This window comes from Vigna radiata, chromosome 11 (assembly GCF_000741045.1).
Source record: "Vigna radiata var. radiata cultivar VC1973A chromosome 11, Vradiata_ver6, whole genome shotgun sequence".
In the NCBI taxonomy this organism is placed as follows: domain Eukaryota; kingdom Viridiplantae; phylum Streptophyta; class Magnoliopsida; order Fabales; family Fabaceae; genus Vigna; species Vigna radiata.
This window is the reverse complement of record NC_028361.1, coordinates 741080-766607: the sequence shown is the minus strand read 5'-3', so window position 1 is coordinate 766607 and position 25528 is coordinate 741080. Positions and strand designations below refer to the sequence as shown.

General features: G+C 30.7%; 4 protein-coding genes across 7 annotated transcripts; 3 read left to right on the top strand and 1 right to left on the bottom strand.

The window, feature by feature from the left end:
• The first annotated feature begins 5646 nt into the window (after positions 1 to 5646).
• On the top strand, positions 5647 to 8362 carry LOC106776375 (protein MARD1). Of its 2 annotated transcripts, XM_014663814.2 has the most exons (4): positions 5647 to 6441; positions 6669 to 6705; positions 6840 to 7370; positions 8002 to 8362. In XM_014663814.2, the coding sequence occupies exons 1-4, from the start codon at positions 6405 to 6407 to the stop codon at positions 8087 to 8089; spliced, it is 693 nt and encodes a 230-aa protein (XP_014519300.1). In that variant the 5' UTR covers positions 5647 to 6404; the 3' UTR covers positions 8090 to 8362. The 2 variants fall into 2 exon arrangements, with proteins under 2 accessions (XP_014519300.1, XP_014519298.1); XM_014663812.2 differs by having other exon boundaries at positions 5654 to 6441; positions 6583 to 7370.
• Positions 8363 to 15134: 6772 nt separating this feature from the next.
• On the top strand, positions 15135 to 16090 carry LOC106777323. Its single transcript, XM_014664898.2, has one exon. The coding sequence runs from the start codon at positions 15594 to 15596 to the stop codon at positions 15948 to 15950; it is 357 nt and encodes a 118-aa protein (XP_014520384.1). The 5' UTR covers positions 15135 to 15593; the 3' UTR covers positions 15951 to 16090.
• A 1597-nt stretch (positions 16091 to 17687) lies between these two features.
• Positions 17688 to 20367, bottom strand: LOC106776449 (pentatricopeptide repeat-containing protein At4g14820). Of its 2 annotated transcripts, none has more exons than XM_014663907.2 (2): positions 20250 to 20367; positions 17688 to 20052 (listed from the first exon to the last, which is right to left on the bottom strand). In XM_014663907.2, the coding sequence occupies exon 2, from the start codon at positions 20041 to 20043 to the stop codon at positions 17848 to 17850; it is 2196 nt and encodes a 731-aa protein (XP_014519393.1). In that variant the 5' UTR covers positions 20044 to 20052; positions 20250 to 20367; the 3' UTR covers positions 17688 to 17847. The 2 variants fall into 2 exon arrangements, with proteins under 2 accessions (XP_014519393.1, XP_022631355.1); XM_022775634.1 differs by having other exon boundaries at positions 17688 to 20068; positions 20250 to 20324.
• On the top strand, positions 20269 to 24513 carry LOC106776450. 2 transcript variants are annotated; one of them, XM_022775635.1, is made up of 8 exons: positions 20327 to 20455; positions 20919 to 21024; positions 21377 to 21427; positions 21618 to 21662; positions 21753 to 21861; positions 23324 to 23603; positions 23694 to 23725; positions 23855 to 23966. In XM_022775635.1, exons 1-8 carry the CDS (start codon positions 20402 to 20404, stop codon positions 23856 to 23858), a joined length of 681 nt encoding a protein of 226 aa, XP_022631356.1. In that variant the 5' UTR covers positions 20327 to 20401; the 3' UTR covers positions 23859 to 23966. The 2 variants fall into 2 exon arrangements, with proteins under 2 accessions (XP_014519394.1, XP_022631356.1); XM_014663908.2 differs by lacking the exon at positions 23694 to 23725 and having other exon boundaries at positions 20269 to 20455; positions 23855 to 24513.
• The last annotated feature ends 1015 nt before the right edge of the window (positions 24514 to 25528 follow it).

Sequence of the window (25528 nt, the reverse complement as noted above, 5' to 3'; positions counted from 1 at the left end):
AATTAAAATCCATTATTTTATATTTAATGTAAATCAATCACTTTGTACCGATGAAAATGAGTTCTTAACTGACAATAGACATCAATTTTTTATTAGTTAAAAAAAAAGTAAAAGGTTCTTTTTACATATATGTCATATTTGTATAGTTCTCAATAAGAAGTGTTCTAGGGGTTGGACGATCCTGCGTATTAATTCATACTGAATGGGTCGGACGATTTTGGAGAAGGAAAAATATCTAAGACAAGTTTTTTCTACAGAATTAAGATAAATAATAATTAGTGGTAATAAGTTGAGATTTTGTCCATATTAATAAGTCATTAATCTTAGACTCGTCTCAAAAATTATAAATAAAGATCAAAAGTAAAAGTTAGGTGATCGTATTTACTGTATATTTAATATCATTGTTCTGAATCCCGTATGGCCGATTTAAAAATTAGATAACCTTTGACAGATATTCCAACGATAGAATGAAAACAAAGATTATTAGACTATCAGTAAATGTGTTTGAAATAACTCGACCCAAATTGGAACGAGTATTCACATCCAAAACCACTCACTGTAATATTTTTTTTAATTGAAAAAAATTCTTGATATACTTTCACTTCACTCACAACTGATCATCCATGTATTTTTTTATTAGAAAATTGTCTCTTAATAACGTTCAAATGTACAATTATGAAGATATATACTTTTTCTAATGCAATGAACTTGAATAATAAAGACGTTGTGATAGCAGTAAAATATTGATGTTTAGTTATTAGGACATACTCTAAACATAAAAACAGTCATTGTGACTCAAAATCTTGCCAAATGATAAACACCTAAATAAATATTTAAAAGTTCCTGCATAACTGGAAACAAAAAAAAAAAAAAATTAGCAAAGCGCTCTGATATGATATATTGGTATGAAAATTAAATTTTCAGCAACAAAAAACAAACTTTGAATATGCTTGTATAATGATGTGCAGATAGAGGTGTCAAACTAACCCATGGTCTCAGGGTTAGTCCCAACCCAACCTACTGTTGAAAAAGTCCTATTTTAAGAAGTCTCCTTAGGGGGTCAGAAAAAAGCTCCAACCCCTAAAACCCCCTCTCAAGTGGGTTAGGGTCAGGGTTAAAGTGGGTTTAGCCCACTCTAAAACTTAATTAAATTTTAATCCCACTCTAAAACTTTAATTAAAGTTTAGAAATAATATAATCTCTCTCTCATATTATAAATATTATATTATATTAAATCTTATTATTATTATAATAAATATTTCTTTCTAACGTTTGAATTTTATTGTTATAATATTATTATTATAAACAAGTTGTCAATTAATTATATATATAAACTTTGTCAAAACATTATTTTTTCACAAAATAATATTTGTTAGTTTTGAGACCGTTGGTGTAGTGTTTTTTTTAAATGATTACATTTGAAAAATAGAAAAATAAAAATAATTATTTTTCATAAACTAAAATTAGCTTCAACGTTATTATCTTATTAAATATATATTTTAATTAAAATTATTATCTTATTAATTTCTGTTGGTAATATTTTGTAAATTAAACATTATTAATTATTTAATTATTTCTAAAACTTACTATTTTGATAAATTAAAAAATTAATTTTAACATAAAATTATTTATAAAATTAATAAAAATTATTTATATTCATTTTTATAATTATGATAATAATGTTCTTTTTATTTTTTTCTTTAAAAAAAAAACTCAAGCACACATATATTTTAATTAAAACAATTTATAGTCATTATTGAATTAAAATTAATATTAAATAATCATATATTTTAAAAATATCTCTTTTTTTAGTTTCCAATTCTGGATGTATACAATATCTCTTCTTTTTTTTCTCATTGGACATATCTGTTTCAAATATGCAATAATTATAGTAGGCAAAATTACTTCTCAGATACTGATGTTAATAAGGTATTGGAGTAAATCAACTGACTATGCCTGATTATAGAGCATCTAAAATAAACATTGCCACCAATCTTCACATTCAAGTTTTTTTGACAATCATTCTTTACTATTTGTGATTCTGGCTGCTATATAAGTTGATAGTTTTTTCTCTAATTGAGTTTGTGTGTTTCATAATTTAAATTCTTCAAGTTATAACACTTAATATAAGTGTTTCTTTTCTCTATAAAAATGTAATTTATTATTGAATATTTAATTTTTTTTTTGTAAAAATGAAAGCCCATGGGTTGGCCCTGACCCACAGGGCTTTGGGGCTTTTTAGCCCTTGGAGCTTTTTTAATAAAAAGCTTTTTTGGCCCTAACCCACATGAGATAGGGTCAAGACCTATTATAGGAACCTATTTGACAAGTCTATATATATATATATATATATATATATATATATATATATATATATATATATATATATATATAACATATGGGTTGCATTTTGACTCAGTTTAATCTGGGTTAATTAGATAAACTTATATTTTCTTTAAAAAAAAAATGGATTAAATTAAATCCAATTCATTTAATTCCTAAATTATATAAATTTGTCTTGTAATCTATCAATAACAATATTTTATTATTTGTTGGATTAAATATGTTTTTAGTCCCTATACTTTGGGGCGATTTTGGTTTTAGTCCCTCTTTCAAACTAAGGTACAATTTAGTCCTTCAACTTTAGAAAACTCTGGTTTTAATCATTTTTACCAAATTTTTTTAACTTTTTTTGCTGTTTCAAGCATGTTTCATTATAGTATTTGGATTGTTTACACTGTTTGACACATTTTTGCTTTAATATTAACTAAGAAACGCGTTTCAAACAGCCAATAAAGTTAAAAAAATTTGGTAAAAATGACTAAATCCAGAGTTTTCTAAAGTTGAAGGACTAAATTGTACCTTAATTTGAAAGAGAGATTGAAACTAAAATCGCCCCAAAGTATAGGGACTAAAAACATATTTAACCCTTATTTGTTTATCATTTTTTCATGAGCTTTTTACCATAATATTTATTACTTTTAATTATTTAAATTAATAATTTAATTTTTTAAACATTATATCATTGTTTAATAATATTTAGTTTGAATGTTAAATTTATGTGTTATGTTGGTTGATATTGTAATTTTTAATTAGTATCATTTAATGTGAAAGATGTAAACACACGTATTATTATAAAAAAAATTATTTTAATTTTTATTATATTATAATATAAAAATAAGCTTTTTATTATATTTATTTATACATAATTGATTATCTTTATACGTTCAGTTTTTTGAACCTTCTTTGTAAACTTATACATAATTGATTATTGATCTTAATGTTTACATAGTTAAAATAAAACAGGTATAAAAAATAATGTACTTATGTATCAGCCATCAAGCCAACGTCTCTTAAACCATAAATGATGAATTTAAACAAATATATTATGTTCGATATTTTAGTTTTAATGATTGAATAACTATGTTTATTTATTAATTATTAAAGCTCGACATATTTAATCCTTTTGTTCCTCCCATTTCCTTTAAATTTCTTCCTTATGCTAATCATTTACAGTAAGACCAGAGAAATAATGAGTTGTGCAATGCTTTTTCACACCACATCTTTGTGATAAATGTATAGACAATTATATCAATTTCCAGCTGAAGATATTTCATTCGTGGACCATAATCGAGCTTTTGCTGTCATTATTCATGTACTTAAAAGGTTATGGAAATTGAAAGATTTTAAAAATAAATAAAAATATATAAAATTCTTTGAATTGAATGGAATGGAAAATAATAATCATAAATAAATAAAATAAAAAATAAAACTATTTGAATTAAATGAAAAATAGGAAAAAAAATGGTTTGTTAATATATACAATTAATTTTAAAGAGTATAAAAAAATGGTAATTGATCTTTTAGTAAAAGAATAAAAAAAATGTCATAGTGGTGAAGACATAATGAAAATGTGTTTTAGACATTCATAATTAATCATGTTTATGAATAATAATCATGTAGAATCTAACACCAATTACATGCTATCTAGAAAAAGTAATGTATATTTGTTGACTAGAGTACAAATGCTGCAAACGGACTGCATACAATGAATTCTCGAATATGACATCTTTGATACGTACATATTTAATCATTATCATTAATAAAATAAAAATAATTAAATTATTAGTATTATATTTTAATGAAATTTGAGAAACATAACATGTTAAATTATGTTAGCTTAAATAAACTCAGATTTTATAATTCATGTGCTGTGTGTGGAGAGTGTTAAAGAGAAAGGTACTCATACTTATATTGTAAAGGGAATTTACAGATATTCAAATAACTTATTAGGTAAAAAAATAGCTAATGTAATTATTACAATTAAATTTGCTTTGAGCTTAAACATACTTTTCAGAATTACTTCTAAAACTAATATTCCTGTTTTAATTTTTAAACGTTATTAGATTTAATAATTAATATAAATATTAGTTTAATTTGATTGGCCATACGTCTTAACTGCTGAAGTAAACTCCCAACACATTTTTTTTTCTTTTATTAAAGACGAAACAAAGTTAAACCAGCTAAAACATTAATGAATATAACCGTCTCTTGAAATAAAAAAGATTTATAATTAATAATGTTTCAGTGAAAATAATTAATATAAAAGACATTCTAAATTGGGTCTTACAGGATAAAGCTTAACCTCTATTTTAAATATTAAAAGATAATGTTTCATAAGACGTTAACAGATTAATTTGGATAGAATATATTTTTGTTATAATACAAATTTTTATTTGAATTCAGAATATTGACACATAATTCGGTAAAAGAATTAAATTTTTATAATTAGTATTTATGATAAAATATGATGAGAGTGAATATTCATTAAAAAAAACATTAATTATATCTATAGATCAATAAATTGTGACATTATATTTCTATTATTAACACTATGATAAATAATATTCACAGTTATAATACCTAAATAAATAATATAAATTTGGATTATTTCATAATAAAAAACATTTAAAAAATATCATTAAATTAGGTTATTTAATATATTTATTGTATAAAACTATAACAATCAAAATAGGTTACAACTTGTGGATTAACTTAGCTTATCATGAATTTAGATTAAGTTGGATTAAAAAAAATACTTTTTCTTTATGCAGGTTAATTTTCAATCCTATTCATATGAGTTGAACTCGTGGTGAAGCAAATTGATCAACTAATTTTATTTTTATTAATTCATAATCTTATAAAATCCTGAAAAATACCATCTTACTCATTGTATTGTATTTTTTTTATTATTTTGAGTTTAACATCATGAAAATAAAATTTATTTATATTTAAATTACAAAAACTTTAAATTTTATTTTATTTTAAAAATTATAATTTAAATGAGTTCAACCTATTTAACCTACCAATTGGTATGATGGGTTGAGCCGAATTTTTCTTCTGACTAACTGATAAACTAACTAAACCCGTAGTGAACTTATCAGGTGAGGTGGTCTGTTTTCACAAAACATAATATTATTATTATTAATATATTTAAACGTAATGAAATGAATTTAATATTTTTGAAGTTATAAGAGTAAAAAATATGTACATGAGAGAGGTGTGATGCGTTAATGTGATTGACACAGAAAGCCACCCCATGCCAAAGAAAGTTAATTGCAGAGAGGCAGTGGTGAGAGGAAAGTCAATGTTTTTTTTTTTTTTTTTTAATTTTGTGATAAAAACCACTGATTCTTATGCACAGCGTCTTTATCAGAAGAAACGAAACCGCTTTCTGTTTTTGCCTCACTGAGTCTCCTCCTATCTATGGGCCATTTTTTCAGGAATTCATCATCCCAAACACAGAACAACATAACTCCACTACCAAACCTTCAATTCCTTTTTCTCTCTCTCTTCTCGCCATTATTGTTCAAATCCGAATTTAGGGACCATTTTTGCTTTTCCTTTTGGTTTTACTCTCTCTAGTCACCCTTCTTCTATTTCTCATCTGTTTGGGAAATAATGGCACTCACACACACCAACGCAAACTAAATTGAAAGCTAGCAAAAATACAAACAACCCTTCTTTGTTTCTGATGTCTGATGCATGCACCTCTGGTCCCTTGATCATGACCACTGAGACTCTCTTTGCATGTCGTTTCTCACTCCCCTTTTGATTCTATTACCTCAGACCACCACGACAAAGCCGGAATTTTTTTTCCTTTTTCTTCTCCCCAGATTTTCTAATCAATTTAACACTGTTACTATAATCTTTAAACAAGAGGGTTGAGAGAGAGAAACACAAGTTTTTTCATTGAAACTTGTTGCCGATTTCTGCCTTCTGACTCTGCAAACCAAAGTGAATTTATTTGACTGCAGTTTTGCACATGTGTTGTAGAGTGTAGTACACTGGTTAGTTGTACAACTCTCCAACACTGCAGATAAAAACACAGAATTGGTTTTTTGATGTTGTCTTCTCGAAGTTATGGTAGTGTCCCTTCAGGTGATTACTACAATCTCTCTCTCTCTCTCTCTCTCTCTCTCTCTTTCCTGCACACACTCACCTACTTTTACATGCATAACATAACCCGTATGTTTTAATTTTTTGGGGTGGTGTTTAACTGTTCTGATTGTTTTCATGTAGAATTAAAATGAACTGTAGTGGTAGAGAGATCCACCCAGAGCAACCTCTATTGATTGACAAGCTCTAATTTTGATGGCGTTTTGTAGTTCCTCACCGTCTATCTCAGAAAAATACAAGAAACTGGTATCATCTTTCTTCAGTTCTCCTAAGCTATTCGCCAATTTCACATCCAAAGTGTTGTGTGAAACTGAGACTGCGATGAGTCCAACCTCTATACTCGACAGTAAGCCTTTGTCTGGCTTGAAAAACCCTTTCAGGTCAGAAGCAAACAGCCCCAGAACCCCAGTTGGCGAACACAAGCGTTATTGGGATAAATTGGATTCAAAGGGTCTTGTTGATGCTCTTGTTGACGACAATAGACCTGGAGAAGTAACATCAAAGTCACAAACCAGAATGATTCTCTTTGGATCCCAGCTTAAGATTCAGAATCCTCCACTGCCTCATCCGACAGTCTCTCCTCAATCACCTAAATCTGTGTTTGGTTCCGCTAATTCAACCCTCGAACCCTCCAAATCTTCGAAAGTTTTCACGGGATCTATCTCTGCCAGTGAAATGGAGCTTTCAGAGGATTACACTCGAGTGATTTCTCACGGGCCTAACCCAAGAACTACTCACATATTTGATAACTGCATCGTTGAGAGTGGCTGTTTTGATTTTGGATGTTCTTCCTCTCCGATGGAAAATGTGTTTCTACCTCCCCACACCAGTTTTTCCACCGAAAGCTTCATGAGTTTCTGTTTTTACTGCAATAAAAATCTTGGTCAGGATATGGACATCTACATATACAGGTATTTTTTTTTTTTTTCTGTATATCCATCCATCCCCATAAACACCACTGTAATTTATGCAGTTGTGACAACCTTTTAAAGTTTTGCTACTTGATTTGGATGCGCATATCTAATTAAGATGTAGGATTGACAGAAAATTTGACGTGTTTGTGGACTACAACTTTTAATCTCTGCATGAAATTTAAAGTGATATTATCATAACTGTATTATATTGTTGACCTTTTGCATTGGCTTCAGATCACTTGGCAGAGTTAAATTTAATACAATGGATGTATAATTTAGTGACTTTCATCTTTGGCCTCTCCCAGTAGAATGTCAAGACACATTTGATTCATGGAAAACACTCTGATGAAGTTTTTTGAATTAGAATTTGCGTTTTTATCTGAACAATCTGTATAATCAAAGTTTATATTAAACGTTAACATGAATCAGTGAGTTGAAGTTTGAAGTTGGATTAGAGAATGACTGTTTTTTTAATCCAATAGCTTACAAACTGAGAAGAAGATACTGATGGGAAACTTTGAATCTAGTATTGACAGATGATGATTGGATAAAAGACAGATTTTGAACAAAATTAAGTGAAAATATGTTGGATGAGCTTATGAGTGTGGTTGTGTGGTTTAAAATTCAGGGGCGAGAGGGCATTTTGCAGCCGTGAATGCCGTGACGAGGGAATGCTGTTGGAAGAGAGGATGAAGAAATTGAAAGCTGGAGATTGATATGGGACATAGATCAGTTTCCTTCCTTCCTTCTTTCCTTATTTGGTTTGCTTCAAAGAACTAGTAATAATAACTCTTTGATTTTTGTTAGTTGATTCATTTTTGGGACATAAAGTGGTCCTTAAAGATCCTGGATCCACTGTACCTGGTTTTGTTCTTTCTGTTTCTCTCTTTCTGGGTAGAAGAAGGTGGAAAGGATTGAAAATGAAAGGCTGAAATACTGTAGAGAAGATTTTTATGGAAACGATGAATTAGGAGCATGCTATTTGGTTTTGCATTGCTCTTAAAGTTTTCGACAATAATAATAATAATAATACATACTATAATTACCGCACGTAAGACCAATCTCATCGTATCAACTAGAAGAAATTACTCGAAAGGGAGAATTAAAAGAAGAAGACACTAACAATTATGGTCGTACCTTGATTTGGTTGATTGGTAGTTTTTGTACTGAAGCACATTTTGTCCTCATGGCCCCTGTCCCATTTTATTAATTTCTCTATCACTCACCCCAAAATTCAAAAGTGAAGATTCTATATTATCAACACTTGAATGTTGTTGAGTTATACTCATTTCACACCGTTTTTCTTAATAGTAAAAAAAGTGAAAATAAAAATGTCAAAATAGTTTTTTTCTTCTATAATATATAATATCTAATTTAGTGGTTTTCTTTTAGGTAATCTAGTATTTTGGATTTCTAAGTGGATTCTATTTATCTGGAAAACTCGTTTTTGCTACTTTATACCTTTTTTGTTTTTGAAAAGGATTCTCCTTTTCAAAACACTACATAAGTGTCGTTTTCTCTTATCTCCCTCTTTTATAATTTTTATTAAGCCCACCAATAATAACATATATTTACATTTCATATTGTTTTGGTTTAAGGAGTCTATATTAGATTAGATTTACTTCTCCACATGACTTTCAAACTCCAAGTTTAGGACTTAAAAAAATGATATTTTGATACATGTAATTTTTTTACATTCGTTTGACACTATCTATTTTTATTTTTATTTTTTTCTTTTTCAAAAAACTACAAAAGTTCACTCTTTCAAGACCATTACATCTTTGTTAAACGTGTCTAATAAATATCAATGTGTGTCGTGTTATATTTACTTTTAGGACTAAGTTATTTTTTCACTTTACTCTAATTGTGATTCGGTCGAACTCAGGTACTTTTTGCATAAAACACTCTTATGCTAAAGTTAGTTTGTTTGATTAATATTACTATCAATAAATAAGCAATCAATGTAACTAACTATTACGGTCAATAAATGTATAATCAATGTAACCAATAACCTAAATACCAGTATTTATATATTTTGGAATGAATTTTGATTAGTGTTGTTCTTATCAAGTTTGACATCTATGCACATTATTGTACCTTCTCCAACCCAAGAAGTTAACAATGGAAGCCTTCCTTTCACTTGTTACCAATTATGCAGACACATTTACAGATATGTCGTTTCTCTAAGTAGCAACTGTTCATCACCCTTTTACATATGTGAGCATTGTGTTTTATTGTCTTTCCACATAAATGATTCTATTTCTAATGATGTGCAAATATTGTTTGCATACTTCATAGGACATAACAACGATCATGCATTCTGAAAAGGGTTCATGAGGAATCAACTAAAAAGTATGAACTCTAGTTGTTTCAGTAAAAAAGATTGAATTGAAGTTGATGCTGTTGTTGTGAGAAACTTATCAAAAGTACTCACAAGAGAAATAAATAGATAAAATGATTTTTTTATAAACTTATTTGAATAAGTTACAAGATTTTATAAACTTATTTGCTTGAGTTAAAAGAATAAAGTTTTAGATATGATAAAAGAAACGAGTTTTCTTAAATTAATTTATTTACAAACTAATTCTAATTTTGTGATTTTTTTTTCTAAAGAAAAATCCTTAGAGACAAACTTATATCCATAATATCAAATCAAATCCTCATTTTGTCTAATAAATTATATGTTGTCAAGCAAATATTTAAACAAGTTTGTTCATTTTTATATAAAAAAAAAACTTATTTTCCTTGAAATGAACAATTTTTTTGTTTCCTTGTATGATGTATAGTGTTAGGAATTTAAGTGTAAGTCTAATTCTACATTGAATAAAAATAAAATAAAAAATATTGTATAAGAATGAAAATTAATAAATTCATTGTTTTTAAGATTTTAAGTTGTCACTAGAGTTAATATTTTATGTGGTTAAACTTAATCTTATTAATGTTATGTTTCTCTGTAAATTGCTAAACATGTTCTATTAAAATAAACTACATACAATAATAACAAAATCGATTTTCATTATTATAAAGATGAAGAACCATATACCAACATTTATTTATTAATCCAACAAGTTTTGCAAATTCAGTTTGTTAAAGTAACATTTTTTTATCAATATTTACATGTATGTTTAATTACTTATTTTAACTACTATATACAATTTTTCAAAAAAACTCATTAATTTTTACCAGTATCAAATTTACCCATTATTTACGTTTATAGGAAAAAAAATTGATCAAACCAAAACTTAAGTATTTTTTTTTTATCAAATTTAACCAATAATGAGTTAACACTCAAATCTGTGGAATTTGTAAACATTTTGCATGAGAGCCTCGCTTCTGAGAATAGGCCTTATAAAATGAGGCCGGTCCACTTGTCTACGGGCTCATTTTTTCTGGGCCGGTTCAATATAGATGACTTTATATATATATATATATATATATATATATATATATATATATATATATATATATATATATATATATATATATATTAATTTTGTATCAATTTTACAATTTTTTTAAACTATACAAAATTTAAAGTACAAGGACTCCAGATTGATTAATCGGGTTGAGAATTTTCAAACATGTATTATTATTATGTTAAACATACTTCTAAAATAAATATTTTCAACTTCTGATTGATTTTTTCTAATAATTATAAGATACTAACAATATTTATAATACATACATAAATACTCAAATGTAAAGTATAAAATGATTAACCAAATATTAATTTTTATTATATATACTAGTAAAAGCATATGTATCACATTCACGTCTTCATGTTTCTTTACGATAATAAAAATAATAAAATCATTGTTATCATAATTGTAAAATTAAAATAATTTTGTAACTTTATTGTATTTTATTTTTTTTTGGATAGTTTTATAATTAAAAAAGGATTAAATTTAAAAAACTATCAAGTCAGAAAAACAATTAAATTTATAAAATCAATCAATTAAGAAATAGAATTGATAAAATATTTATTTTAATTTAAAAAATGTTTATTTAAATAATAAAATAGAAAATAAATACGAATAAAAACATTTCTTTATTTACATATAATATAATATAATGTATATAGGTAATATATATTATATAAAGGAGTTAGGTGAAGTTCATTGGAGAAAAGATTAATTTTGAGAGAGTGATGTTAATGATATCAGAGAAAGATATTAAAGGAACACTGATGATTATTGATTTGAAGTTTAGTGGTAATAAGCTAGTTCTATTTGAAAAATTAGGTATTAATCCCATCAGATTATAATGATTAACTTAAGATAATGATGCAATAAAGTTATTTTTTTTTTCATTCATTTTTATTTTTCTATTTTGTCTTTCTTTCTTTCACTATTTATCCTGAAAAAAGGTTGTACAATGATAAGTGTATCATATATAATCAATATGCAATTCAAAGGTTCCAGAAATTCCTTGATCATTCCAATTATTCAACTTTTGATGGGACACGAGAGTGAAAAGAAAAATTATCGTCAATTATTATTTTTACTTAACCATTAATTTTAAAATTGAAAATAATAATAATTACCTTATTGTTATTTATATTTGTATTAACTTAAAAACAAAATAAAAATTGGAATAATTATGATAAATATTTAAATCAAAGCAATTTTTTAAATATAAATAAAATAAGAATTATAAGATTACTTGAATAATTTTATTACAATAATTATATATGATACAAGTAACAAGGTAGGTATAGTTATAGGATAACTACTCATCCTTTCTCTTTTTGTGTTTAAGAAAAGTTATATTATATTATATTATATATGATATTAATACTCATTCTTAGTTAAAATAGTTATATTTTGTAGGAAACGTTAGATGTTTGGAGTGAGGATACTATTTTTTTAATATTATTTTTCTGATGTGTCTTAAAATCAGAGCTGATAAACAACACACAAATAATAAAGACTTTAAATGAAACTGTTATTATAAATAACCATGTGCTGTGTGTTATTTTTTAAGATAAATAGAATAAAATTATTATTACTATTATTACTATTATTATTATTATTATTCATACTAAAATGGATTCTAATCCGCGGGTTAACTTGGCCTATCACAGTTTTAGATCGAGTTAAATTCGAAAAAATTGTATTTTTTTTTTTATGTGAGTCAAATTTCAATCCAATTCATTTAAATCCGATTCATGTGGGTTGAACTTGTGGTAGACTGAGTTTGTAAAAAGATATTTATTATTATTTTTGCTTAAAAAAATTATTTAAATTTTTTATTTTCAAATTAATTAAACACACATGTTGGGAGTGAAATTATTTTAGATTTGAATTATAGAAAGTTTATAATTTTTTATTATAAAAAAGTTATAATTAAGTGAACCAATGAACCGATCCGTTTATCCATCGATTTTTAGTGGGTTAAGTAGGATTCAAACTTTTTTAATTCGTTAATAAATGAACCAGATTAAATTAATTCACTAAGTGGTTAACTCGTAATAGACCGGATCTGGATTACCCGTTTTCATATCTCTACTAAAAGTGAGAAGTAATTAAGAAGAAATTGGTTGAGTGTGGTATTTAAAGAAAGAAAGAGGCAATAAGTTGATATTTGAATGAGAATGTAACCAAAAGTTGGGTAAGTGTGAAGGGGGTGGATTCAAAGTTGCACATGCTCATGTTTCCTTTCATATATGTTCATGTCTTTCAACATGCACCAACTCGACTTTGAATAGCTTCTCTTTTCTCATAAAAACAATTCGTGAAGGTTTCAGTTGGTGGGCAACGTAAGACCAATTACGATCTTACACACATCAGAATTCCAGAATACTCGTGTGTCTATGTATTTGGTTGTGAAAATGAATCAACAACATTAGACCCAACTTAACAATGTTGCTGAAAGCAACCTTCAAGAAGAAGATAGCAACCTGCCCTAGGCCACCAGGAAATTCTACCACTATGACACAATCCTCTGATAATTCATTAACTTCAATTTAATGATGTTAGGATACACTCAGTGTCGCGTCACATAAAAGGAGACCCATGACAGTGAACTAATCACAGATTGGAGAAATGGCCAACACTGCAAGTGGGGTCCTCGATTTTCTATCTTCATTTTCAAAATTATTTTCAAGTTAAACCTTTTGCATTTGCTTAAATTCCTTCATTTTAACACTGCAAACTTGATTTGCCAAGACAACCAAGCAAAGGGTACGTTTGCCATGTGCAGGCTAACTGGCTAAGCAGCATTGCACATACCATTTTGACTAGAATCACATAAAGAGATCTTGTTTCTTCGCTGTACATGAAAGAGAATAAATAAATAAAATTAGAAAAGACATAATTGTTTTTGCCAAAAGATAAAAACAATCCACAATATTTGTTCTATTATTGCAACTTGCATGTAGAGATTTCGGCATTCTGTAGTCAAGTTGTCAATTCATTGTTCTGTCACATTCATTTGGCAATTGAATTTTCTTTTATAGCGATTTAGTGAATAACAATAATGCTTAGTATGACATAAAGTTGTTGAAAATAAGAGAAAACAAAAGGTATGCCATGTTAACTTTCAAGTTTGGTGCATTCAGAAGTGATATCTCAGATGTAAATCCGTTTTCATAAGCTAAATCAACCAGTCCATTCTTCATAGCTCAGTAACGAAAATTCTAATACAAAAAGCTGATGGGAATCTAAGATGAGTTTAAGTCTGGTAGTCGATAAAAATGAAAAAGTAAAACATCATATAAAATTGAGATTCATTAACTCATTCTCTTAAGATTTTTGATAGAAAGTGGTGTTACTTAGATCTCATTAGTGTTTGGATCTTTCTAGTGAACCTCCTCTTTTATAGATCTAACAGTATTAAGAGAGCCGATGTTTCATTTTAAAATGCTTTCACTGAAGATAGAATGTAACAATGTGAAAGAGACTCACCCTTAAAAAGAAATTATTGAGAATTCAAGTGATGAGAAATTAAAACACTATGTAAGATTGAGATCTATTAACCTATTATCTTAAGATTTTAGGTAAAGAGTGATATCATTTAATGTCATCTTGTCAACAAAGCTAGAAGATATTTCTTAACAGTGATTGTGACTGTCTTACCTCACTAAATACCTTAGGAAAATAACGAGTTAGCACTCCAAATTCATAGAATTCATTAAGCTAACCAGATGAACAAGACTACCTATTGCCCCATGTGCTTGGGAGTTTCTCAGTTTTCTCCTTTATTTCTCAATAATGGTGGGGAGAAAAACTATGATGCAGAGAGTCTTAGAAAAAAAAAAAGAACCAGCATGAAACAGAGAAATACTGAGTCTTAATAAATGACTACATTATCGTATAATATAGGTGTCGTATATAGTAGGTTCATACACGAGAGAGGAAAAAGGATTAGACAATCATGAAGCTAAATACAAGGCACTTATCTTTTAAACCGAAAGCAAAGGTCAACAGAAAAGAAGAAGGAGTCACTCAGACAACTCATATCCATAATTAAGCAGGTGCCTCAGTGTCAGTTCAATAAAGTAGAATTGTGAACAGCAAAAAATGAATCCCTCAAACTGATAATCATAAAGTTGTGAGAATGAAATTCACGTAACATCAGAAGAACTACTGGACAAACTACCAAAAGCGACCACAAAACAACATAAATAAACATGCTATAAAAGAATCCATCCGCACATTGCCCCACCTTCATGTAATTTTGACCCTTGATTATCTCAATTTCTGATTTCTGAAACTTGGAGATGAGTTATTAACAAGGAATAAGACAGATATCAGATAGTTGCAGTATTTAGTTAAGGTAATTCATTTGTTTGATTAGATGATGATGTGTGACATTATTAATTGTTATTAAATGCAAAGTGGGGTCAAAAGCAAGGCCCCTCCGACCACTCCCTTTTTATTTTCCACATCCGCCATGTCCCTTAGAACATGGAGGAAATTATGGCAGTCTTCCCTACTTAAATTCCCATTCTCTCTTTCATCTCAAACACCATAAAAGCTCTAGTTGAACAACACACTCTTACTAGTTCTTGAAGCAAAAAAACCATCAATCCCAACTCAGAAAGCGCACAACTTTCAACATAAAGTAAATAACCAAGACTGTTTCTGTCATCATTGCGCTCGAATCCAACCAAAACAAAAAAAAAAAGAACCACCCGTGGCTGCCATTATCCGAAGATTCTCATTCTCCTCCTTAAAAGGAAGATAAGAGTTCAGAAAGAACTTGTCTTTACAGCTAGATATGGAAGTGGAATCCGTCAAGTGTGAGTGCTGTGGCCTCAAAGAGGATTGCACCCAAGAATATATCCGCGATGTGAAGGCCAAGTTTGACGGGAAATGGTTATGTGGGTTGTGCTCAGAAGCAGTGAGAGACGAGATTAACAGAGGGAAAATGCCTTTTGCCATGGATGAAGCTGTGAAAGCTCACATGTCATTCTGTGGGAAGATCAAATCGAATCCTGCGGTTAGAGTGGCTGATGGGATGAGGCAGATGCTGAGAAGAAGGTCAAGCGATTTGACTTCACCGTCAAACAAGTACAGTGGCAGGTCAAACACCACTTCTCAAGTCACCAATTCCTCCACTTTCACATTGCACTGATGAAAACAGAGGAACCTGCAAGTTGGGAACAGGGAATATCATATAACTATCTTTCCTTTCGTTCAAATAAAGTTTATACTTAGCTTTTTGTGGCTATGCTTCTCATTTTGTCTTGTTGTACAGAGAGTGCTTTTTCGCTTCATCCGTCTTTTTCTTCTCTTTCCTTCTTTTTTCTCTGTTTTCCTTTCTTGGCAGCAGACATCTAATTTCCATGATAAACTGTTTAATCCCGACTTTATTCTACACGTGACTGATCGGCAGAGAAACCATTCTCTTCCAAAAGTTCCTCTAGATCATACCGCACAAACGTTTTCTGCTTAAGATGGAAAAAGATTATGTAAATATCTTAATGCTTCTGATTAAAAGATTAATCCCTCTGTTAATTAAGAACGTTGTAAACATGTGGGTTATCTTCAACTTCCTTCTGCAATAGTCACCTGGAAATGATTCGCATGGAAACAGAATTTGACATCCATTCTTTCTTTCTTTCCAAAAGATGTCAAAGAATCTAACGTACTTTACAAGTCAAGTGGCATTTGATGTTAGGCTCAACGTGCTGTTTTTGAGCACTCCTTTTCATCTCAGTTTTACTAAATAATATGGGACCAATCTATTAGTGCGACTGGTACGAGATTATATACGATAATATTAAATTGAAAAACAAATTGTTCAGAGGTTTGACGCTATCATTTGTTGTCTATTTATTTTATCAGCAATCATTTCTTGTCCATAAACTTATCTGGGATATGTTATTAAAGAAGCTCCTATGGTCAACTTCTCGCTCTGTAACCCTCGACTTTCAAGCACAAAAAATGATTTTTTTTTTCACTGCCCTGTGGCTATAATGGAGAATGTCATCATCAACTTGTCTTATGTAATGATAGTATGCGATTTTCCTTTTATCTTACTACGTTATGTTATGTGGCTGACGATAGTTTTCTTGAGGTTGAGGCATAGAATCTCCATAAAGGTCCATTAAAGCAACACAAATCAAATGGCGAAGGACTAAATCCATTTGTTGCAGCTAAAGATGGATTATGAAATGTGATAATTAAGGTACTTAATTAGATTTAACGCTTGTGTGAATCATAATATCATGATTAGGCTACTATGCCATTTTGGAGTTGGTGGTGTCGTGATGAATGGTAGCCGCCACTAGGCAACCACGCATGGATTCCAATTCTTCAAGTGCAATGATTTTCCGTAACCATTAAGTCATAAACTACTGAGACCTGATCGTCAAAGCAATTATTTATGTATTTATGATAAATTAATGGAACACGATTGATCCTTACTGCTACTATTGGAAACTCCTTTAGAACATACACATCTCCTCTATTCATTTATGTAGTATTAATCAGGATTGACAATTTCTCCTATTCTTTAGAGTCACGATTGATTTTTTAAACATTTTTCTTTTAAGAAAAAAAGGTTCATAAATAATAGAAAAAAAAAATCCGCCGGAGTCAAATACTAACTTGTTTAGATTTACAATATGAAATGGGTTTGGTAAAGGAAATTTTGTAGATCCTTGAGGGAAGAAGATTCTAGCCGCTTAATGAAGGTTTAGAAGCGCCTTTTATCCCATACAAAGCATATTTGGAAAGTAAGCTTGTTATGCCTGTGCCAAGTTGGATCGAGTTTGATGTCAGTCTAACATTACTATAGATATGGTATCTGTAAAGTAACGTGGTCAAAATTTTCAATTATTTACTGCCAAATGAGCGGTATTCAACCAAAAGAAAATGAATTTATGGTAATTTTAAACAAAATTAGAAATGATGATCAAGTTTATAATAGATAACCCTCACCAAGCTGAAGTACATGCCCTGGCATATACAGGGCAGGCCCAAAATGAGGATATGCCAGTTTAATTCAATTTACAGATTGGAATAATTCACCAATAGTCTCTACAAGAACAAATTCCACCGTTAAAATGGTGAAATCTAGTCCTGTCTCTCATAACAATCTCTATTCGGTACTCCTTTGAGACCAGTTTCATAAAGGAATGACAATCCTCACAAATTCTAAGATTTTTAATTATACGAATGCATGATGATTCTTTTCTCTCACTAATTAGCCCGTAGCACAGTGCTAATTTTTCGCTATGCCAGAGAACTATTTCTTTTTTTTCTTCCTCTTCCAAATCAACCAAAATTCCCGAAGAGCTTGGTGTGTAACCAACTAGCTTCAGTTGACTCACTATCTCATCTAACTTTTTATATATTTCATTTGATTGCTTATGATATCTATCTGCCATCATAAACACATGCACCTCGTTATTTAGTTCAATCCTACTGCATGCCTTCTCCTTTGAGATACCTTTATGACTCATTAATTTCCTGACCAGTCCGACATTATCCCACCTTTTTTCTTGGGCATAAATATTTGACAAAACTACAAGGGCCCCATCATGATCAGGCTCTAACTCAAGTAGTCGTTTTGCAGCAAATTCCCCTAATTCAAGCTCACCGTGATTTTGACAAGCAGACATTAGGGATCCCCAGATGATAACATTTGGCGGAAAAGGCATAGTCTCAATAAGCTCCAATGCTTTTCTCAAGAGTTTGGCTCTGCAATATAGGTCCACCATGCAACCATAATGTTCACGTTGGGGAGAAATGTTGTGGTCATTGATCATGGAGGAAAAGAATTTCTCGCCCTCCTCAACCAAGCCTGCATGACTGCATGCATAAAGTATACCTATAAACGTAACCGCATTGGGCTCAATATTTTGTACTTTCATCCTATGGAAAAGAGCTATGGCACTATCAGCATCCCCATGAATGGCGAAAGCATTGATCATGCTGGACCAAGATATCACATTTTTTCTTGGCATATTCTCAAATACCTCTCTTGCTCTGACCAAGTTGCCACATTTAGCATACATATCAATCAGGGCATTGTTGATGGGAAGAGCCCTTCCAAAACCATTTTTATCTGCGTATGAATGCACCCATCTGGCTTTAACAAGCGCACCAACATGAGCACAAGCAGAAATGACACTGAGCATCGTGATCTGATCAGGCACTATTCTCTGTCGCTGCATCTCATCAAACAATTCAAGAGCCTCCTGAGGCTGATCACTTTCAGCATAACCAGATATCATGGCACTCCAACACACCAAGTCCTTGTCAACTATTTGGTCAAATATGACGCGCGCATCTTTCACCAATCCAATCTTCGCATACCCCGAAAGCATAGCAGTAGAAACAACCAAATGTTTTGAGGGAAGTTGATCATAGACTTCCCTAGCCAGATACATAGCACCACAACTCGCATACATATTAACAAGAGCAGTCTGTAGATGTGAGTCAACACGAAAACCATTATCCTTAATGAACTCATGAATTGCTTTGCCATAGCTTAAATTTCCCGCATGACCACAAGCAGAAAGCACGGTACAAAGGATAATAGAATCAAGCTCCATACCAGAAATCTTCATTTCTTCGTAGAGCCTTAAAACATGGTCATAATGACCACTCTGGGAGTACCCATCAATCATAATATTCCAGGTAACGACATCCCTATGAGACATTTTGTCAAACACCAAACGGGCATCTATAATACGTCCACATGCCGCGTACATGGCAATCAAGGCGGTTTGAATAAAAGGGTCATCATGGAAGCCCAACTTAGAAACGAGGCCGTGAACCTCCAAGCCCATATTCAAGGCAGAAAGTTTGGAAACGGCCTTCAACAGAGGGGGGAAGCTGAACCTGTCAAGAAGGGTACCCTTTCTCCGGAGGAGGCCATAGAGGAGAAGGGTGCCCTCCGGTGTGGGGCCACGAGAAAATTGACGGAAGAGTTGGTTGGAGAAACGGGTGTGCGGATTTGGAATTTGGGTGAAAAGAGAGAGCGCATAGTGAAGGGCTGAAGGAGAAGAAGAAGAAGAAGAAGGAAGGGTGCTACAACAAAGAAGGAGTTCGAGAAGCAGAGAATTAGAGTGGTCCACCTTTGAACGGAGGATCTGAGCATGCACTTGCTTCACTTGTCTTAACGTCTTGCATGATTCCAACACTCCCTTCTCTATACCAATCATCCTCGTGCTGCAAATGCTCGTGCTCATGCTCACGCCAATGCTCATGGCCATGCTTCTTCACTGTTTATCAGAATTTCTAAACTAAATTGTCAATAATTCATACACTTTTATATTATAAATTCAATTATTCATCATATATAGATAATTACATGCTTTAAAAAGAATTATGAATACTAATTATTCTACAAGTTACATGTTATAAAATATTTATTATAATAAAGAATATCTTTTGAAAAAAATAAAATAAAATTCTATACCTGAAATTCCAAACTCAAATCCTAATCAATATGACTCCCAGGCATTTGGGAGATCTTGCAATACTTTGATAAACTCTGTTTTTCCTCATAAGAAGGAGAAACTAATACTGGGAAACTGATACAGAGAGGAAACAAGAAGAGAAGGTGACGTAATGAGTTTGATTAACGCAATGCTCGATCTTAAAAGAGTTCTCGAGTTCGAGAAGGTTCTTCCCTTCCTTTCTCCTTGTTTCTCTACAGCTAGGGCTTTTAATTTCCCTCCCTATTTTGTTTCAATGTCAAATTCCTTTCTCCTTCAATTCATTTTTAACAAATCATAGTCAATGCATATCTCGGATCAGGTTAATTCCGAGTTTTACTGTTACACTCTACTTTTCACTGCCATTTCTTCATTCTGGCGTCTGAGAGCACAGATTCAATGTTTTTGTCACTTAATTTTAATTGGTGTTTGCAATTTGGACTTCCAGATAAATGCTTTTACGTTTGGAACAAATTTAGTTAAAATCAGCTTCTTTTAATTGGTGATCATCATAAAAGAACATGATTCTGTAGCTTCAAATTTCATTGAAAAGGTTTTCGTGCACACATTGTGAAAGTTCGTTGATGATGGACTTGACAGACGCCGTGCTGTAGGCTTTATCACTAAATATCTGTCTTTTTCTTTTGTAGGAAAATTTGACACCTGCGGAAAATAATATTCTTAACTCGCTCGACAGGGAATCTGTGAAGGATTTTATTGTTTATACACTTGCTGGGTGTACAGCTGCGTGTATTGGTTTGTGATTTTAGTATCTTAATTATTGTGGTGCTAATTTATAATGATTTAGTGAATATTGCTTTAATATATGAAATTTTTGGCTTTGGGTCATCGTATGTTTAATGTGTTGAAAGTAATCGGACTGGTGACTAATCCAAGCAGTGGTAGTGATTGTAAGAATAACGAAGCTAAGAAATAAATACAAAAAGCGTTGTTCTTTCTCTTTTAGCTATCACGTTAACATCCTGATGGAGTGAGAGGGGGTCAGTGTCTTACTTCTTATTCTAACCAGGAAGATTCCTATATATTTTTATTATTTTACCATAGTCTCAGCAGATTTATGACCATGAGCATTATTGCTTTATTGCAGCAACTCGGAATATCAGTAAAGCAAAAATATTTCAAGTCAACCTTCCAGGCAGTAAGAGAAACTACTCGTTGTATCTTTATTTCTACAGTTTTACTAAGGCCTCCCCTCCATGGGGGAGGCAGTCATTGTCTTCTTGTTTTAGAGCTGCATAACCAGAAAGAGTCCTTCATATTTTAATTATACTGACAGAGCAGACTCTCATTGGGTTAGTATGACCATAAGCATTATACCTTTATTGCAGTAACTATGAATTTCGGTATACCATTTCGAGTCTACGTTTCATCTGGTAAGAGAAACCACTTATTGTATTTTTATTTCTACAGTTTTACTAAGGCCTTCATACGTTAGTCTTGTAAGTTGTCTTATCCTTTTGCAGTAGCTGGTCTTTCGTCTGGACTTACCCTAGCTCAAAGAAGCTTTTATCCGAGTGCAGATCAGGTTCTTACACTCGATGGCAGCGTACTGCAGAAGGAGTTAACGAATATGTAGGTTTTCTCCTCTCAGTTGCTCAGACTTGGTAAACATCTTTTATTTGTGCGATAAATTCCAATTACCATCTCATTCTTTCGTGTTCTTTAGTAGGCAATAAAATAAATTCTGTCATAAGCAGAGCAATTCAGCTTAGCTTTCGTCCACTGTGACGAGCTGTGTAGATAGGTGGGTGGTTGATTAAAACTGCAAAGGTTTTTTTTGTGTAATAAGATCAATGGGAAGTGTCAATTACACGTTCTGAATAGAAGTAGAAAGTACGTTATTAAAAGGAGGGATATAGGCAACCTTTTTCAAATGATATCAAAGACAGTCTAGGAATGATGGTGAAGAGTTATTAAAAGCAAGGAAAGGTTATTATTACTTGGTATAGGAGTATTTTGGGTAAGTTGAAAATAAGGTGACTATTATAGTGTTACAGTTCACCTGATCGTAACCGGTGTTTTTTCTTTCAATCCAGCAGTGTTAACTTCTCTATTTTGTACATTGGATAGTGGAAATGAATGATTGGAACCCTGATATGGTAATCCAAACACTCATTTCCATTTTAACTGCAAAATCCCCCGTCCCCCAGTTGACTTATTGGTTGAAGACTCGAGTATTATTAATCCAAATGAAATTGCTATGGGATTTAATTGATACCTTGTATTGTTCTAGTTGACAAATTTTATATATAAGAATTTGATGACAGTTGAAGTTGTCCCAAATAATGTAGAGATTTTTCAAATTCAAGTTTTTCCTTTCTCTTTTACACTCTAGTTATCTTATTAGCCATTCCTGTTCTTCTATTAGTTTAGTTCCTTCTATCATTTACAAACACAGCTTTGGTCTTTGGTATCACTTGATCAAAGAACAGTTTTTTTTTTGCCATTTGAATTTAATAAACATATAATGTCATTTTAGCTGTTACATCGGTGACACGGTCTACAGTTTGAGATTTTAAGTCAAATTTGTTTCCATTTTCCCATCATCATATTTAAAATAAGATATAGTTATAAAAGCAAAACTTACTATAAGAGGGCAGTACAAAGTCTAAATTGTATTAATTAAACCTATAAAAAGAATAAGAGCAAGAGTGGCTTCAAATGCAAACACCAGGACCCACAGTATCACTTTTAACTTGATTGATAAGAACATACAAAAAATCCTAATCATTGTCAGTTAATTATGAAATATGTGAGTTGAGAATTAAAACCTGTTTTATTTGTTGTAACCAGTTAAAGGTTTTATGCCTACCAAGTCCATACTTTGCTTGAAATATAATTATCATCTTTGCAATTGGAACTGTCCATGTCCCCCATGAAATTATGTATATCCCCGGATTGCTTTGTCACTAAAGAGGGGTGACATGGAAAGAGAAAATAGCTTCAATCTCCAGTGGTCTCTCCTATTTCATCGTTATTTTGATTCAGTTGCTTTTCATTTCATTTAAACATTTTAATTATTGTTAAATGTCAGAATGATGACAAAATACCAGAATGATCCCTCCGTGATGCAGCTTCTATCTAAGCATTTTTATTTGGAGAGGGTTTTTGCTGATTCGAGTAATAATCCTAAATTAATATGGAGAGACCGGAATTTCTTTAGCGAGGCAGTCCGTGGTCATAGGACACATGATCAAGTCTCTTATTGTAAATCCAAAGACCATTCTTGTAATGATTCTAATGATAAATCCCAAGGCAGGTCTGAAAATGTCACCAACAACAAAAATCCAAATCTTGAGACGAAGCATACTTTTGTAAGTATTCCTAGACTTCCCTTTTCTTGTTCTTTAATTAAAACTTTTAGTGTAATTAAATATACTAATTTCTAACTAATTTAAGGATAGAAGGATATGGACTGTGTTGGGGAACACGGAGGGTAATGTTTGCTTTGACTTTCTCAATAACTAATTATTGTGTCTAAAGATGCTGTATCTCTGGAAAATGATAATTAAAATGATCGATTTTGTTTTGCATATAATATAATTTGGTATACATTTGATTGCAGATAAACGCAGGTCCTGATACGACGTGGGAATCAGACCCACTGGATCGTGTATTTGGTTATACTCATCCTTTGGAAGACCCTGTTCATTCTGATTCCCCCAATAAACAACCTTCAGGAACACCAAATCGGGTTAGAAGAAGATCTCGCCGTTTGCGTCGGATGCGGAATCATGATGACCTTTCCAACTCTGAGCCTACAGCAGCTGTTTAGAACAATCACCCTTCAATGTTATCATTTACTATCTCACAGGAACACTTTATTAATTGGAACCTAAAACTCTATTAGCTTTAATTTCGTAAATAATTAGAGGTAAAAAAATTTAACTTGCCATGCACATTATTTGCTTTTCATGAAGCTTGTTGCTAAAGACAAGAATCGCTGAATTGTGGAAACACTATAGGCCTGATATTGGTGGAGTAAGACCTGTTTGTTTTCAACCATTCAACCAAAGATGGCAAGCCTATCATTTAAAATTAATCTCAAGTTTTAACATATTATCCATGTTTATAATTTTAGTTAATATTGTCAAGTCAATTGGACATCTTTACAACCATTTTCAGATCAAAGATTTTGACAAACTTAAATATTTATTGGGTATTGAGATGACACAATTCAATGATGGTATTGTTATATCTCAAAAGAAATATATATGGGATATTTTGGAGAAAATCACGTTGATGAATTCAAAACCTATGGACACATTCATGGATCATAATACTAAACTTCAATATCTTACCATTAATCGTCTTGATATTTTCTCAGTTAGTTTGGTAAACCAATTCCTTAATTTTTCATGTGAAAGTAATTGGAATGTAGTTATTTGTATATTAAAATACATTAAAAGATCTCCTGGAGAAAGGATTGATATACATGACAACTAGATTGTTTTTCATTAGTTATAATCCACTTTCATAAGAAAATCAAATATATTGAAATTAATTGTCATCACATCTATTAATTCTAATTCAACACGTTTATTAATAAGTTTAAAAAATATTTGTTCAGTTCATTGGTGAGTTAAATAATTAATTAACTTAAGTTTAAATAAAGTTCAATGATATTAAATTTTATATACATCTTCAATTTAATCTGATTTGAAAATTCTAATTTTAATATAATAAATCACATTACTATTATATAATATAGACATTTATATTACGACAATGATATTTTAACAACACTTTTTGACAACTTTTTTGACAACAGGACACGTGTCACCATTTCACTTTTCTGTTTGAATTTATTTTAAAAAAATATTTAAAACGAACCAATCATAAGCTGCCACGTATGCGTTGTCAAAAAGTTGTCAAAAAAAAAAAGTTGTTAAAGAGACTTTTTCCTTTATATTAAGTATTTTTTTCTTAATTAAAATTATGTTGTCAAAAAATTAATTGTGATAGTTTCTATTTATTAACAAATAGTATATTTTAATGATTTTTGAATCGTGAGTAAAAAGTGAACTTACACAATTCTAAAACTATGAATCTTGTTGTAGTTTCTGCATTATTAGGTATACTATCACATGTTTTGATAAACAAGAAATAGTTTAATTAACATTTTGTAACCACAAGGGAGACGCGTTTTGATTTTATTCTCTGATTTCATCATTATCTATATCTATATATCATCAACGTTATGTTAGTATATGAAATTACTAATAACTGAAAGGAAAAA

Bases quoted from the DNA above. Each gene is read 5' to 3' on its own strand.
- LOC106776375 (XM_014663812.2), top strand. From the start codon at position 6,655: ATGGCGTTTTGTAGTTCCTCACCGTCTATCTCAGAAAAATACAAGAAA. The intron at 7,371-8,001 runs GTATTTTTTTTT...TTTAAAATTCAG, and splicing joins ATGGACATCTACATATACAG to GGGCGAGAGGGCATTTTGCA.
- LOC106777323 (XM_014664898.2), top strand. From the start codon at position 15,594: ATGGAAGTGGAATCCGTCAAGTGTGAGTGCTGTGGCCTCAAAGAGGAT.
- LOC106776449 (XM_014663907.2), bottom strand. From the start codon at position 20,043: ATGGCCATGAGCATTGGCGTGAGCATGAGCACGAGCATTTGCAGCACG.
- LOC106776450 (XM_014663908.2), top strand. From the start codon at position 20,402: ATGAGTTTGATTAACGCAATGCTCGATCTTAAAAGAGTTCTCGAGTTC. The intron at 20,456-20,918 runs GTTCTTCCCTTC...TTTCTTTTGTAG, and splicing joins GAGTTCTCGAGTTCGAGAAG to GAAAATTTGACACCTGCGGA. The intron at 23,604-23,854 runs GTAAGTATTCCT...ATTTGATTGCAG, and splicing joins TTGAGACGAAGCATACTTTT to ATAAACGCAGGTCCTGATAC.